General features: G+C 35.1%; 1 protein-coding gene and 1 non-coding gene across 2 annotated transcripts in view; both read right to left on the minus strand.

Annotated features, from left to right (window-relative positions):
• Positions 1–7,546: 7,546 nt before the first annotated feature.
• LOC113504136 (muscle M-line assembly protein unc-89-like) overlaps positions 7,547–16,527 on the minus strand; it is a 62,939-nt gene continuing 53,958 nt past the window's right edge. The window contains exon 6 of the mRNA XM_026886291.1: positions 7,547–9,617. Within this exon, the coding sequence (XP_026742092.1) occupies positions 7,808–9,617 (1,810 nt within the window). The 3' untranslated portion in view covers positions 7,547–7,807. The remainder of the gene's footprint in view (positions 9,618–16,527) is intronic.
• Trnan-guu lies at positions 12,084–12,156 on the minus strand. Its single transcript has one exon. It is a non-coding gene; the product is annotated as a tRNA-Asn (tRNA).

Here is a 16,527-nt window from a genome sequence, read left to right on the forward strand (position 1 = left end):
GGTCTCGGCTGTTATTTATACATCTTTGACAGTTACGGGTAGTCAGAAGCTAGAAAATCTGACTAAAGGCTATCGTGTTGCCATGGTAACTGAGTTGAGGAGGTCAGATAGGCAGTCGCTCATTGTAAAACACTGGTACTTAGCTGAATACGGTTAGACTGGAAGCCGACCCCAAGATAATTGGGAAAAGGCTAGGATGATGATGCTCAGTTTAAGCCGTCCGTCCTGCTGTGGCTTACACTTGTTTTTCTTTATCGTATTTGTATGATAAACTTTATTTAATTTCTTGAAAAGACTCTTGCACTAAGAACTCCGTCTCCAGTTACTCGACAAAGACACCCAGACTCCAAACAAGCATATGTGGATCTCAAAAATTATTGTCCTACGCGAGGATAGAACCCGTGACACGTCATGCTCAGCGGATGTTGTGGTGACCTTAACCACTCGGCTATCTATATTGTCATAGGCATAGTAAGTTCGATTCGCATTAAACCAGTTTTATAATAGTAAACCATAAATGAATTTAGTTTTCAGAAAAGTATAGAGTTGTTCAAGCGACTCGTTCAAAATCATTTTAAAACACACATTTTTCTCACAATAACATTCTACGAACGAATATTGCTTTTAAATATACAAATGGCAATTATTTTTAAGAAAAAAAAACCAAACTGGCGTTTACCGCCAAAGACGAAGAAGTCATTCACGTTCAATTCTCAAAACAATAGGTCTTTTCTAATCGAATAACTATTTAATTCACATGAAAAACAACCTTAAAACCGAAAACATAAAATTCAAACTCCAAATTCATCAATTTCAAAACTCAATTCCGTCAACTACAAAGGATTTTCGACCGTAAGTCTGGACCTTAAGGTTTATAATCGCTTGATAAGCATATTGTCGCGTTTACTACGGTCAAATGGCACATGCGCACTAGCGACATGCTCGAGAACAATCGGTTTAGTGTTGCGCAAGAGTTGAGCGCGCGAAATATTACGCGTTTCACGTTTTTGAACGAAATAGCCAATAACTAGGGGGACAATGATTTAAGAAGTTTGACGGACATGTACGATTTTAGTAAAGAATAGAATAGATTAAATGATATAATATTATGAGAATGATTTTTAAATGACATAAAGTGCCCCGTAACGATTAAAAACAGTTTAAAAAGACCACCTCTGCATTAAGACAGTCCTTGTGACGCTGGTTAAAAACATTTAAGTTTCATACTCAAAGACACCCAGACTCAGAACAAGCATTCGCGAATCATACAAATGCTTGTCATACGCGGGGATCGAACCAGATTCCTCGCGTTCAATGGGTTTGGCTTAATAATCTCAACCACTTGGCTAACCATAGACTAAAGGGTTTCCAAACGTTTAGTGATTTTTGTGAATGTTATTGCATGGTATTTTTTACTGTTACTTTTTTTAAATTGATCCCGAACTTGTTTAGACATTAAGACGAAAATATTCATGAAAATAAGAACAAATTTTGATTTAAATTAAAATCAAGTGGGGTAAAATTAAATTCGCGTTACTGAGGGGTTTCGTAGAAATCGGCTACAGAAAACAAATCTGTAAAAAAACTGTTAATCATTGGGTAAGTACCCCACAAATGATCGAGGTTTATTATAACATTGATCTTAATTTTTTATATTTATTGTGACAAAGTAATATCCAGTGAAATGAAATCATTTATTCTATAAGTAGGATATATCATCACTTTTACATGTCTTTTTATTTTTTTGAGAACGCTGGAGTCGACATTTCCTATCTGACTACCCTGAGAAGAAATGTCGAAACAAACTCAAGGGGTCACAGTCTCTTTTGAAGTCCAGACAATTTCAATGCGAATAGATATACATAAACCAATGCAAGGTATTTCTTTGGACTGGCCTTTTGAGGAAAGTACCAGATCGATCTGAGCAAGGAAAAAAAAACTCACTCAAACCGCCAGTTTGAGAAACTACAAATAACATATACCTGCATAAAGTTTATACTTACAATAAAATAAAATAAAAACAAAAAAGATTGAAAATAAAAAAATAAAATAAAATTAATAATTCGGTAAAAATTACATGCAAAAGCACAAAATATGTAAAATTATATAAATTTATATGCAAAAGCACAAAACATGTCATCAATTAATTAAAACGTATCATATGCAAAATGCAAAACACATGTCAGCATGCAGAAGATAACCGGGCAGCAATAGACAGCTCTATTAGCGAGCAGCTCAACCCCATGTGTTTTTATCAGTAAGATAGTCAGATATCTTGTAATAGTGCCTTATACGATAGTATAAAACTGTTAAAAATAGGTACCCAGAGGTTAAAAAGGGAACCCTAAACATGTGGGTGAAACCAAGGGGACCATGTAAGTTTAACAAAATAATTCTAGCTTAACAAATCGAAACAAATCAAAATTAATTTTAAACTCCCGCAAACATATGATGAGGGTTCATTAATTAATTAAAAGTATGAAGGGTTTAATTTTGAACTCAACCCTTTTTTCGATTAAAAATACTGTAGTTACTAAAGGTCAGTTAAAATTAACGGACCGTAAAGCTTAAAATAGGGAGATGAAAATCAACGGTGTCATTTCCCTTTTTAAGCGATTGCGTTCGAAAGTTTTTATTTATATTTTGGTGATTTACAGTTCCAAAATGTAATATTGGTTGCACAACTTCGGCTATTGCCTTTAAATTTTGAATTGAAAATATTATATTTATCCAGTAGCCAACCAATTGGCCAGACGAAGTGACGGTAGGTGGACTAAGGCGGTGACAGAATGGTGGCCAAGACAAGGCAAAAGAAGTGTCGGTCGTCCGGGAGCAAGATGGATCGATGACATAATAAAGGTCTCGGGTCGAGTCTGGATGGGGCTAGCACAGGACCGTAGAAATTGGCACGAGAAAGGGTAGGCCTATGCCCAGCAGTGGGAGGATAAAGGCTGTGGATGATGATGATGATCCAACCAATTAACTAACCAATCAAGTATACACCGTGATTTTTAGTCGTCTTACAAAAGCACCCCAGTTCATGTATCCAATGACTAGAACACGTTCATCATAAAAAAAATGGGTATTTATGAGATTTGAATAACTTAAAATCCAATTTTTATTCAATATTATGATGCAATTCGTAGTTTTTTAGAAACACAGCTCTGTTGCGAGTGCGGTCCGAGCCTTGTAACAATGGTGAGGGGCGTGGGCGGAGCGTTTTTATCATTTTTAAGAGTATATTTCAGATTTCTCTTGTTTAATTTTTCTTCGTACTTATTATCTTAGTTGATGATAAAAAAAAATCGCGCCTAGGGGTATTTTACGTCGCACACATGAACTGGGCTACTTTTGTAAGACGACTAAAAAATCACCGTGTATATATGTAGGTATATGAAAAAAAATATGGGATATTTTTAATTTTATAAATTAAAAAAAATACGAAACATAATCACCTCTCGGGTTAATGACGTCACGTGTACAAAAAAAAGGTACTGACAAGTGACGTCACAAGAAATTTCAACTTACTGTATGACTTTCATTTTTAACTAACGCGTTAAAAGAAATGATACCCAAACAATATATATATTTTTTTAAATCTACAAAATTTTTATCCTACATTTTACTAAACGATGGTTATCCTACACTTTTCCTGTAAACCATTTAAGATGTTATATTTTAGGAATGACTTCTGCATCTAAACGGACTGGCGTTTTGTAGCGTATTGTGTGTATTATCACGACTTTGCCTTGAATGGGTAAGCGGTTGTCATCATTGTGTGAGCACTATGTTGGAACTTCAAGTATTTCTCGGTAAATTTAGAATAGTAGTAGGTAGGAAATAGGGTCTAGAGTAGTTAAATTTAGGAAAATGAAATCTTATAAATAATCTAGCTGTTGCCCGCGACTTCGTCCACGTGGTTAGAATTTTTCCCGTTTTTTTCCACATTTTCCATTGTATCTTCGCTCCTATTAGTCGCAGCGTGATGTTATATAGCCTATAGCCTTCCGTGATAAATGGTCTACTCAACACAATTTTTTCAAATCGAACCAGTAGTTCCTGAGATTAGCGCGTTCAAACAAACAAACAATCAAACTCTTCAGCTTTATATATTAGTATAGATTATAATCTGTCATGTGCAGCGATAGGCTGAGATGATGATGATGATGATGATGTGCGAATTAAACTCGCTATATTGAGGGTCCCTTGCAAGCGGGACAAAGAAAAAGTAATTTGCAAACTTGGTCACCCACCAAACTGATAACCGTAATGACGTTGCTTTACCTCGATTTATGTTTTTATTATTTATTGTTAGACAGCGGCAGCAGAAATACATCATCTGTAATAATTTCAACCGTCTGGTGACGGAGCCTTGGTTAAAGGTTTTTTTATTATTATTGTTTGAATAAGGAACCCTTAAAAAATTTACATATGACCTTTTAAGGAACCACAATTAACGTAGCCTTCCAAAAGTACCTGAAAATGTATACTTGAAATAAAAATTTAGGTACTTATTATGACCATCATCATCATCATCAGCCCATATTTTTGACGACCTCCTCGGTCGAGTGGCGTACGCACCGGTTTCAAGGTGTCGCTAGCTCTGAGGTCCCGGGTTCGATCCCCGGCCGGGTCAATGTAAAAATTCACATTTCTACATTGTCTCGGGTCTGGGTGTTTGTGGTACCTTCGTTGTATCTGAATTCCATAACACAAGTGCTATAGCAACTTACTTTGGTTTCAGAACAATGTATGTGATGTTGTCCGCATTTATTTATTTATATTCGGCCACTACTGGGCATAGGCCTCCTCAATTGCACGCCATCGAGATCTATCTTCGACCGAATATTTTTATCACAGGCAAAACCACAAGCAAAAGCTAGTTAGATAATAAGTAGAGTTATACGATGTCATTTAAATAATAAACCCTTTATCAATCAATTTATCATGACGTTATCAAACAAAACCAGTATAAATAGGGATTAAAATTATCAAAGGAATAATATTACAGTTACAATCAAAATTAAACTCTATTCCATCACGCATAGAGCATAATTTTACTTAGAAATTATTTAAGTATACAATTAAAGTGATTTTAAATCGTATGCAATTGTTTTAAAGTTCAATTTTGATTGTGTTGTTTAAACTAGGGGTTGTTATTAAACAAACATGTCAAAATATCATGTCTTACAAGATAATCCGGGTTTTTTTCTGTTTATTCTTCTTTGGTAGCTTTTCTTAATATTTGCTTTTGAATAAGGCACAATAATACATAGTGTTACAAGTAGATAAAAAAATCCATACAAATACCAGCCAATATGGATTGCACGGATAGACGAGTGGTTGAGGTCGCCACGACAAACCCACAGAGCGCGACATGTTCGTTCGATTCCCGTAGGACAAGCGTTTGTGTGATCCACGAATGCTTGTCCTGAGTCTGGGTGTCTTTGTGCACGTGATCTGAAAGTTTGTGAAACCCCCTTGCAATACAGGGATTAAAATCCTTAAGGCGGGAGTCGTTTAAAAAAACGATATTTCTCTTAACAATTTTCACAAAAACAACACAACACTAAAACATTTTTAAACCCTTTATAGGCCATAAACAATACTACAAGACCAACAGATAACACTAGACACTGAGATGGTACTTATAAAATTTGTGTCATAAAAAATTATGACTGAAATATCGTTTAAATTGCAATACATTGCCGGCAACAATACATCACAATTAATACCAAAATTTGCCGACTCCGCAATGTATAACAACTGTCAACACTTCTCGCATTGCCTAAAGAACGCATAATAAATCCAAAAATAAATATCTGCAAAACATCATAATCTTTCTAAAAAGGTCCTTTTCAAAGGGAAAGATTAAAAAAAGAAAGTTTTTCAAAAGATACCAGTAATGGTGTAACAATAACAAAAATATTGGAATGTCATTCTACAGTTAAAGAGATTGCCCAATTTCTTTGTTGGCGTAAAAAGTGGGCTAAGGATGGGAACGTCGTATGTCGATAGTAATTAATCATTTTTTATATTCGTACTTACATTAAGATTGTTTGATAACATATCAAAAAACTTAACGAGAATAAGTAAATAAGTGCGAATTTTATTCGTGAAATGGTGAAATAGAGGGTTCCGTACAAAAAGAACTATAAGAAAACAATTTGATTGGGTGAGTAATAAATCTGAGGGTTCTTTTTAGCCCATAAGTAAACCCCTAGTCTGGCTTTAGGCTAAAAGGTACCGACTGGAAAGAAAACGAATAGTGTCACTATAAAAGAAACTAAGTATTTTTCATTGCAAGGTGCTCAAAATCTTAAACTGCTAACTTTAAACAATCTAATTGAACTTTAAAGGACTGTTTGCAGAAATAAAATAAAAACAAAACTATACAAATAAAGCTCAAATGCTTATTAACTAATTAAAAAACATCAACTTTTTTTTAATCACTTTAAAATTCAAACTATCGATATAGATTATTAAATGATGTAACGGTTTACTCACGCGTATTTATCGGGGTAGCCCGACTAGTTTTGGACCCAACCGGAGTTCGCCAGTTCGACTCGCGATCCCGCCGCGTCTGCTCATGATTAAGGACTCCGGTACTCCGTTACATCATTTAAAAATGAATCATTCTCACGACAGTTACTATCAAAATATCGATATAGACACTTAAACTTTCCTAATATCTACTCTTTCCCATCACTAAACCAAGCCATTAGTGACGCTATATCCCTGTCAACTGACATAGATCAATCATAATCATCTTTTGTTATCCGGCTATCGAGAATCCCGGACAATGGTAGAAACTTGCCCGGTACCCGGTCTAAATATATTGCATTGATTTTATGATAACGTTGTCCCATCCATTCTAATATTATAAACTTCCTTTTGCCCGTGCTTCGTCCGGGTGGATGTAATTTATAGCTTCAAAAAGCGAAGCCTGTATTTCGTTGAAACATCAGCTATCGTGAGACCAAATTTTACTCAAATCGATCCAGGGGTTTGGGCATGATGAACTATTAGAGACACATATTTAAAAAATAACTTTGCCTTTATAATACTTGCCATATACTGTCGTGCACGTCTATTTAAGCTGAAAAATGCTTCCGTGTTAATCTGGGGTGTCAGTTTGATAGCTAACTTTATCAAAATTGATCCAGCCGTTTAAGCATATAGAGGTGCATACACAGCTTTTAAACACTAACTTATGCCTTACTTTAACTTACTTACTCATGCCTTTTGATCTAACTGCTGGGCAAAGGCCTCCTCCTTTTTCTTTTAATCTTCTCCATGTTTTTCAATTTCTAGCCTCTTGTGTCCCGCTTATTTGATTCATCATCATCATCATCATCATTATCAGCCCATATTCGTCCACTGCTGGAAATAGGCCTCCCCAATTGCACGCCATCGAGACCTATCTTCAATCTTATTTGATTGATTCTTCAAAATTGTAGAGGTGAGAATTTTACGTTTTTATGAAATGTCATTTTTGGAACTTACACTTAAAAATCTTTTCATCAAAGTAAATAAAACTCAAAAACTAAATATAGTCTTTATTGAACTTAAAAACATATTTTTTTAATCAAAATATTCTTTTGTCTCCCAGTTTTAAATCTTGGTTTCCGTCATTATATCCATCTGACTTAGGCCTCATTTAGATGAGGCGAGAATATCGTTCAAGTTGTGATACATTGCCGGTCATAATACATCGCTTTTGTTACCAGAGCTACGCGGCTTCGCAATGTATTGCATCTTCTGCGATAGTTCTCGCATCGCCGAAATGACTCTCAATGATCCTATTTTAATGATTATCTTTCGTACGATTTTTCGTATTCTCCGTTTCAATATGTTTCCTTTCTATTTCATCTGAATTCAAAATCCTCAGCGCCATTTCAGTTTCCGTATCTTTTTTACCTTTATGTTGTACTTTCTTTTTAACTTTTGTTTTTGGTTTATCTTCTTTTATCTTTTCTTTGGTTATGCTGCTGACTCTTACACTGTCAGATGAACTTTGGAAAATGTTCAAAATATCGCTCTCGTCGTTCATAATGTCGGTATCTATACTAATTTCTTGAAGTTTGTTTTTAATTGAGGCTAATTTTGTTTTATTGTCAACGTCGGATTTAGATTTGAATTTTTCGTCTATAATTTCAGCTATTTTATTGTTTTTTATAAAATCTTTGTCCAATGATTCGCCGTGTTTCGTTTTAAAATTCTCTAAGGCCGCTTCGAAGTCTTCTGATAAATCTCTAGAAGATTCCTTATCGACGAAAACTTCTAAATTCGTTTCACAGTTTTGTTTCGTTGGTAGCACACATAGTGACCGAACTTTTTTTTCAAGATTGGTTTTTGATGGGTGTGATTTCACTGGTAAATTATCCTTAGACGTGTGCGGTGTATGAACTTCCTCATCTTTAGTGGTAACTGCCTTGTTTTCAGCATTTGGCGTTTCGAACCATTCTCCAGTTTCAAAATCCTCTCCTTGTTGTTCGAGAACATTGCTTACAACTACATCTTTCTCATTATCAACTAGTTCATCAACCTTTTTGATACTTTTACAGATTTTTGCTTTGTGTTTAGCTGGGATGAAATCATCGACTGATACTACATCTTCAGATGGTTTAATGACTACCAGTTCAGATTTTTTGGTTGACGATCTCGATAGTAATCCTACGAGTTTCTTAACCATTATCCCTGCTTTTGAATTAGATGCTTGCGTTGATTTTTCTATTGTATGGTGTGGTTTGTGTTGAGTTGATTTTTCTTTATGTCTCGTTGTCTGAGTTTTGTTTGTCTGTTGGCCTGTAGATAACTTACGTGGTGTTTGTTGACTTTTGACTGCAGAACGTCGATTCGTTTGTATTGATTGTGTCTGTATGTTTGTTCCTTGGTGTAAGGAATTTTCTTTGTTGGAGGGCTGTGCATCCTGTTTTGATGTACTGTTTGTAGTTTGTGGGGAGTGAGGAGTAGTGGGTGGAGTTTTCTGTCCTTTCGGGGGATCTTTAGCCATCTGCACAGGTTCTTGGCCCTTTACCACAGTATTGCCGGTCGAAGGCAATTTTTTGACCTTTTCTGAAGGCGTTGGCAACGGTGCTGATACAATCTTCTCTAATACGTGGTCTATCTTTTTATTAACAAACAGTATAGTTTCTTTGAGAGATCTTATTTCGTTATCGACTTTGATATCTTTTGCAGGTGGCCTTTTGGCAAGAACAATTCTTGAATCATGCCTGGATTCAACTATAGGTGAAAACTCTACGCTTTTTTTAATTTTGTCTGCTCTTCTGAATACTCGTTTTTGTGGTAACTGTAGTATGGGATGTACACTATTATGGTCACTATTAGTTGTTTTAGGTATAGTCATGTTTCCTCTAGATGATAAATTATCTAAAAAAGATGGTATCGGTCTGATTAGAGTATGTATTTGGTCCATGTCATCATTGAATACTCCTAGTTCCATTTCTGCGGAAAATGCATCTTGTTTCTTCACAATCGTATTGTTTTCTGTTGCTTTTCTTTCTTTTTCTCTTTCTTTAACCAGTTCAAATTCATTAAGGAGGTAGGAACAGATGATTCTTGGACCTATCGTGTTGGTTATTTCTTCGGCAGTCCTGAAATGTAATGTGTGTTACTTGGACATGTTTCCATACATTTTTATGCTGAGGAACTCACCCTAATCAAAAGTAGTTTTCATTTTATAACTTTCATATTTTACTCTCAATTGAGACTATATTTATTTTTGTTTTGTAAATTTTCTTGGATTGAGCCAAATATCGCATTTAATAGCAAAAGTTGTTACTGTATCTTTATCATCATCATTGGCCTAGCCTTTTCTCAACTATGTTGGGGTCGGCTACCAGTCCAACCGGTTTGTCTCAACCCAGTTACCTGGGCAACACGATACCCCTTGGTTAGACTGGCTGTCAGACTTTTTCAAGCTTCTGACTACCCGTAACGACTGTCAAAGATGTAGGAATAACAGCCGGGACCCACAATTTAACGTGCCTTCCGAAACACGGAGGAACTCGTTATGACAAAGATGGTTACCCATCTACGTCCAACGACGTCAAGCATAGCTTAACCTGTGATCGAATCACTTATGCGGTTATAGCTTAGCCACGAGCTCCTCTTGTTACTGTATCTTTAACGAAGCATTATTGGCCGATTGCTAAAATTTTAAATCGTCTGTCAAATGTTAATATAAAATATCTAAGTTCCTTGTCAATAATTAAATAACTTCAAATTAAGCATTAAAACGGAAATCAATTCAGTTATGTCGTATATGGTTTTATTCTAAATGTTTTTTTCTATTGCTTAGTTTTATATATTAAATCAAGAATAAAATATCTTAACGGATGCATAGGTCCTGGACAATGACGGGACGGGAGTGGACAATGATCATCTTTCTTTCATATACTATAATATTGTAAAAGTGATATATAGAATACTATTAACAACTACAATATTCACAAAATTGATGAAATATGAACACAGACTAAGTGTAAACTCTCGAATACAAATCAATACTTAATTATTGTTCTTCCAATATCTTTGTTTTAATTTCTTCGTAACTCGCTACCTGCGTTACAATTGTCAACTTTAAAAGTAAGAGTGAAACAATGAATCAGTTTTACTTATTCTAAAAACCGAAAGTTGTTTATTGTATTAGTCTTGTGTAAGCAAAACCATAAAACAGAGATTTATAGTTCAGGGTAGACATGGAACGGAAGAGAAGAGAGAAGTGCCACTGGGCTGTTGTGACAAGCATTTATTACAGAGAAAACAGTTTTATTTTCGTCACCAAAATACTATTTGTCATCATAATACGATTAATACGCGTGGATAACCGTTGCATCTTTAAATAATTACATTATCATACATGAAGACCTCCGTGGTCGAGTGGCGTACTCACCGGTTACAAGGTATCGCTAACTCTGAGGTCCCGGGTTCGATCCCCGGTCGGGACAATGTAAAAATTCACATTACTACATTGTCTCGGGTCTGGGTGTTTGTGGTACCTTCGTTGTATCTGAATTCCATAACACACATGCTTTAGCAACTTACTTTGGGTTCAGAACAATGTATGTGATGTTGTCCGCATTTATTTATTATATACATTTCCATGAAAAATGTTGCACCCATTTGGGGACCGAAAAATTACTTTTAACGTCAAATGTAACTTGCAATATTTAATAACAGACAAAGATCCAGTAAGTAAATAAAACCTTAGAAACGTGACTCGTTTCGAATTAGTCACATTGATGTACCATTAAAGTTGATCGTCAACTCCTAATTATGACACACGCGCATACCCCGAGTTGCACTTCCTCTTACTGCCCTGTTCCATGGGTAGAGCTGTCAAAAACCGCTAACAACGTAACTACAAAAACATAAACAAAAGCAAAAGTTCCTTTGTTTTATGACAAACAAGAAAGAAGTATTGATTGACAATATCCAAAGCTATTTACCACGAATCGTCAACTAGTCAACTTCAGATTGTAAAACCCAAAATTTTATGAGTTTTTAAGAACATAGTTTACTGTAATTGGGGTAAATAAGCACGTGCTATTGTCATTGTCAATTGATCGTTGTCTAGTGTCGCGGGGGCCTTGTGGTTTGCTGTACGGACTTCTATGAATGAGGTGCAAGCAGTAGCATTGTATTAAAAAATGTTAAGCAAAATATATAAATTTGATGACTCTTTGTAGCTGGACTAAGTTATTACTAGATTTTCGAAAAATTTGACTACCAAAGAATCGCTCAGAAGCACAGAAACCCGTAGAAACATTTTGATGCTTTTTTTTTAAATAAAGTGATTCATGAGGACAGTTTTGAAGTTTAATCTATGCATAATTTAGTAGAGGAACATAGTCAATTTTGTATCTGTGACAAGTATATAATTTTTCATTCAAACGCTTATTCCAAAGTTGTTTCATAACGATGGTATGAGTGCTTATCAAAATAAAGAACGTTAAAGAAGTTCTGTAGTGTATATTATAAAAAAAGTGTTTTTAAAAAAGATCCATTTTATTATCGATCGAACTTTCAAAAATCTAAAACCTGTGTTTACCGCGTAACGCCCCCGGGTGGGCTCGAACCACCAACCTTTCGGTTAACAGCCGAACGCGCTAGCCATTGCGCCACGGAGGCTTGTGATTGCCTACCAAAATGTAAGACCGTATCGTAGGATGTCTTCTTTCATTTAACGTAAAATAGCTGTCATTTCATCAGGTTTGGCTCAGGATTTTTTATTTGAAATCGTTGTATGGTTTTTTTGTTACAACAATATTATTTCCTTGGCGACAGCAAAAACTGTAACGACCCACCCATTTACGGACGAACCGCGTCAAGCATAGCTTAACCCGTGATCGATTCACTTATGCGGTTATAGCTTAGCCACGAGCTCCTCCTATTAGGGTTCCTGTAAATTCCTGTTTTATCTTTTCGGTACGGATCCCTCGAAATGTTGTCCTGGAAAATGTCTTAGTAATTTTACAAGAAGTTAGATGTTCTTGCTTTGGTTATACCCTCTATATAAAGAACTCTCATAAAACGTTAGATGCGTTTTAACTGACTGTGTATTAAACGTGATGCAAAGTTAAAATTTTGTGTCACGTCACTTATCACTACACTATTAACCGACAAGTGACGTCACACGCGCCGACTTTCATTCGTACCACCATCTTCGATGCGTCTACATTTCTTGTTATTTTATTGTTTTAAAAGGAGTCGAATATTCTTAGAAAACAACCTGACGGGTTCAATAGATATTTTTTGCCAAATATCCTATTGTTTACTATTAATCCTTACAACAATTGACCAACATTCATTTATTTATAAACAATACTAGTTTTAAGTCGATATTTGTACAAATGAGCTACATTTTTTCTATAGCGAGGGAATCGTATTAGACACCCACTTCCTCAGGGGAGAAAGCAGGTCGTGTCAGACTCTTACTGACTAAACCTGAACCGCCGCGCTACGTCATCCGCGTTTAGTCGGCCGACCGCAAATCAGCTAGCCTGATAAAATCATTATTTTCCAGTTATTTTTAAAACCCAAAATATCGCCTTTACCTATATGCTATCCTTTTCACATCCAAGTGAACTTCACGTAGCAAAATGCCGTGTCTGACCGCGTCAAGCGTGGCTTAACCTGTGATCGATCATCTTGTGCAGCTTAAGCTTAGGCACGATCTCCTTAACGATTTTATCGCATTTATGATAAACTATTTTGCTGCTTATATTTCATTTCATCACCACAACACGTCATGATATTTAGTACTAGCTGTTGCCCGCGACTTCGTCCCCGTGGGCATAAGATATAAGTTATGATTTATACCTGCCCTGTTTTTTTTCACTTTTTCAATTATATCTTCGCTCCTATTAGTCGCAGCGTGATGGTTTATAACCTAAAGCCTTCCTCGATGAATGGTCTATTCAACACAAAAAGAATTTTTCAATTTGGACCAGTAGTTCCTGAGATTAGCGCGTTCAAACAAACAAACAAACTCTTCAGCTTTATATATTAGTATTGACTTAAAAAGCCGTTAAAACAGATGAATGCCAGAAACACATTATTTCTCAAATCTATTGAATCTCTCAAATGTATTTAAATGACCAATCAAAGTCACTTCATTATATTGAAAAGTAATGTCTTTCCTATACATTTGAAGTTTTCTATTCAAACGCCAAATTACATTTTTATATTTAAAAATAACTCTAAAATAGTTTGAACATTTCATTATTAAAACAGGCGCTTTTTAAACCGCAAAAAGCCGGGAGGCGGAACTAGTTAAATATAAACGACTACCACTTAATACTGACACTAACGGTACCGTCCGTCCGACTGTCCATTTTACACTAATTGACACTAAAAGAAACTATTTTAAACTATTAAAATGATTTTTAAATTTTCCTTAGTGAAAAGCAGTGCGTTATTTATTTTAGTGCATCGAGTATACTAAGCCAATTCTGATTCAACAAGAAATGAGTTATTATAATTATGTCTGGGATTCCGTATCAGAAAAGTGAAAACAAAGCCCTATTGCTAAGGCTCCGCTGTCTGTCCATTCGTCTGTCACCAGGCTGCGTCTCATGAACCGTTATAGGTATACATTTGTTTTTTTTTTTAATACTGTATTGAAAAGTAACACTAGCCTTGGATTTATCAAATTCATGTTTCTTCATAAAGCATAGGGGATCAAATAAGGAGCTTAAAACCGAAACTATGGGTTATAAAGCTTTAGAAAAACCATCTTCAATAAGAGGTAGTTTCACTCCTTATCCAAAATGGCGTAACAGATGTCGCCTAACAACAAATAATTAAACTGCCGTCCGAAAATAGAAATAACGTTTTACCGTACAATACACGGTGATTTTTTAGTTGTCTTACAAAAGCAGCCCAATTCATGTATACGACGTAAAATACCCCTAGGCGCGTTTTTTTTTTTTAATCAGCAACTAGATAATAAGTACGAAGAAAAATTAAACAAGAGAAATCTGAAATATACTCTTAAAAATGATAAAAACGCCGCCGCCCGCGCCCCTCACCATTGTTACAAGGCTCGGACCGCGCTCGCAACAGAGCTGTGTTTCTAAAAAACCACGAATTGCATCATAATATTGAATAAAAATTGCATTTTAAATTTTTTCAAATCTCATTAATACCTATTGTTTTATCATGAAAGTGTTCTAGTCATTGGATACATGAACTGGGCTGCTTTTGTAAGACGATTAAAAAATCACGGTGTATAATACAATATTCAACAAATTTGTTCTTTACTAAGGTGATATAAACCGAATCCTAAATTAAAAAAAAAACAGACAATTCAATCTTAATCTGCCTCGAAAGCAATAATCAAGTCACTCAGCATTTTAATATTTAAAACCAACACCTACCCCTAACTTTAATAGCACTTGAGGAAGCGAGACGGCACTATGAGCCATGTATAGCGTCGTCTCCTTTCCGCAAAATCGACAATGATACTTTAAGACGGGATAGCAGAGACCTTGTTTAAGTTATCCGGGTAATCAGTATTATAATAAGAAGCATAGCTACGGAACCCGCCTCTTACCGGTCAAACACGCCCTTCAGTTATTTATTGGTACCAAATGTACCCTAAGGTACTTTTAAATTCAATTACCACAAATATATTTGACATATTTTGCATATTTACATAAAACATTTACGTAATTGCTGAAACGATTAAGAAGATTTCGGGTTTTACAACTGACGATAGATTTTTTTGATGTTGATTGCAGAGATTTTGTAAACAGTGTGTAAAAAACCTGTCCTATTCATTGGGTTGTAGCTGAGCTTAAAATGATTAAGTACTTGTGTTAATTAATTGAAAAATAAACCCTATACTCATAGGTAATCTGTAACGACATTATCTACCAAAAACTAATAAATCATAACCAATAGTTTACTACAACAAATTGAGTTTTGTTATTTAAAGGAAATTTCTTGAAATTCAGGTTAATATTTGTCCTTAACGCTGTGACATATGATATATTTTATACTAGCTGTTGCCCGCGACTTCTTCCGCGTGGTTAGAAGATATAAGTTATAATTTATACCTGCCTTCTATCTATCTTGTAGGATTCAGTCAGCGTTTGCAATGTAAGCGCAAAAAATGTGTTTTTTTACGACCTCACATTAGAAACCTCAAAAATTGTAGCCTATGTGTTATTCTGATGTATAAGCTATATTGTGGTAAAGTTTCATTCAAATCCATTCAGTAGTTTTTACGTGAAAGAGTAACAAACATCCATATATCCATACTTGCAAACTTTCGCCTTTATAATAGTAGTAGGATCATACTAGCTGACCCAGCAAACGTCGTTTTGCCTGATAAATTATATCTAATTGGATGTATTGTTTAATGCCACATTATAAAAAAGTAAAAAAAAAAATTTCGTCCCTAAAATAAAAAATATAAATTTTTGAGTGGGCAACCCTTGTCACTTAGGGGTATGAAAAATAGATGTTAGCCGATTCTCAGACCTACTGAATACGCATATAAAATTTGGTAAAAATCGGTTAAGCCGTTTCGGAGGACTACGGTAACTAACATCGTGACACGGGAATTTTATATATTAGAAGAAGATAAAGACCTGTTTTTTTTTTCAAATTTCCTTAGCTATTATGACAAAACACCTATATTATTATGTCCTTTAAAGATCGGACATGATTTTTCATAAACACTGGAAATATTCCGTTACACAAAAACAATGACAAATCTAAACTTAGTTATATGAATAAAAGATTAAACTAATAATACGTATTGTCTATTCTACGTAATCGGTATGAAATCGATATTGCCCATCGATTTAATATTCATAATCGAGTTTCAGATTGTAGCGTCAAAGGAAATTGTTGGAAACCGATTTGTTTTCGCTTCACGACACGACTTTGTTGCGATACTTAAGGCTTTAACGAAATAATAACTTAAAATAAACTCATCACCGGCATACCAACTATGCCAACTACAACTAGGCCTTTCCCAACTATGTTGGG

Source organism: Trichoplusia ni, chromosome 21, assembly GCF_003590095.1.
Source record: "Trichoplusia ni isolate ovarian cell line Hi5 chromosome 21, tn1, whole genome shotgun sequence".
Classification (NCBI taxonomy): domain Eukaryota; kingdom Metazoa; phylum Arthropoda; class Insecta; order Lepidoptera; family Noctuidae; genus Trichoplusia; species Trichoplusia ni.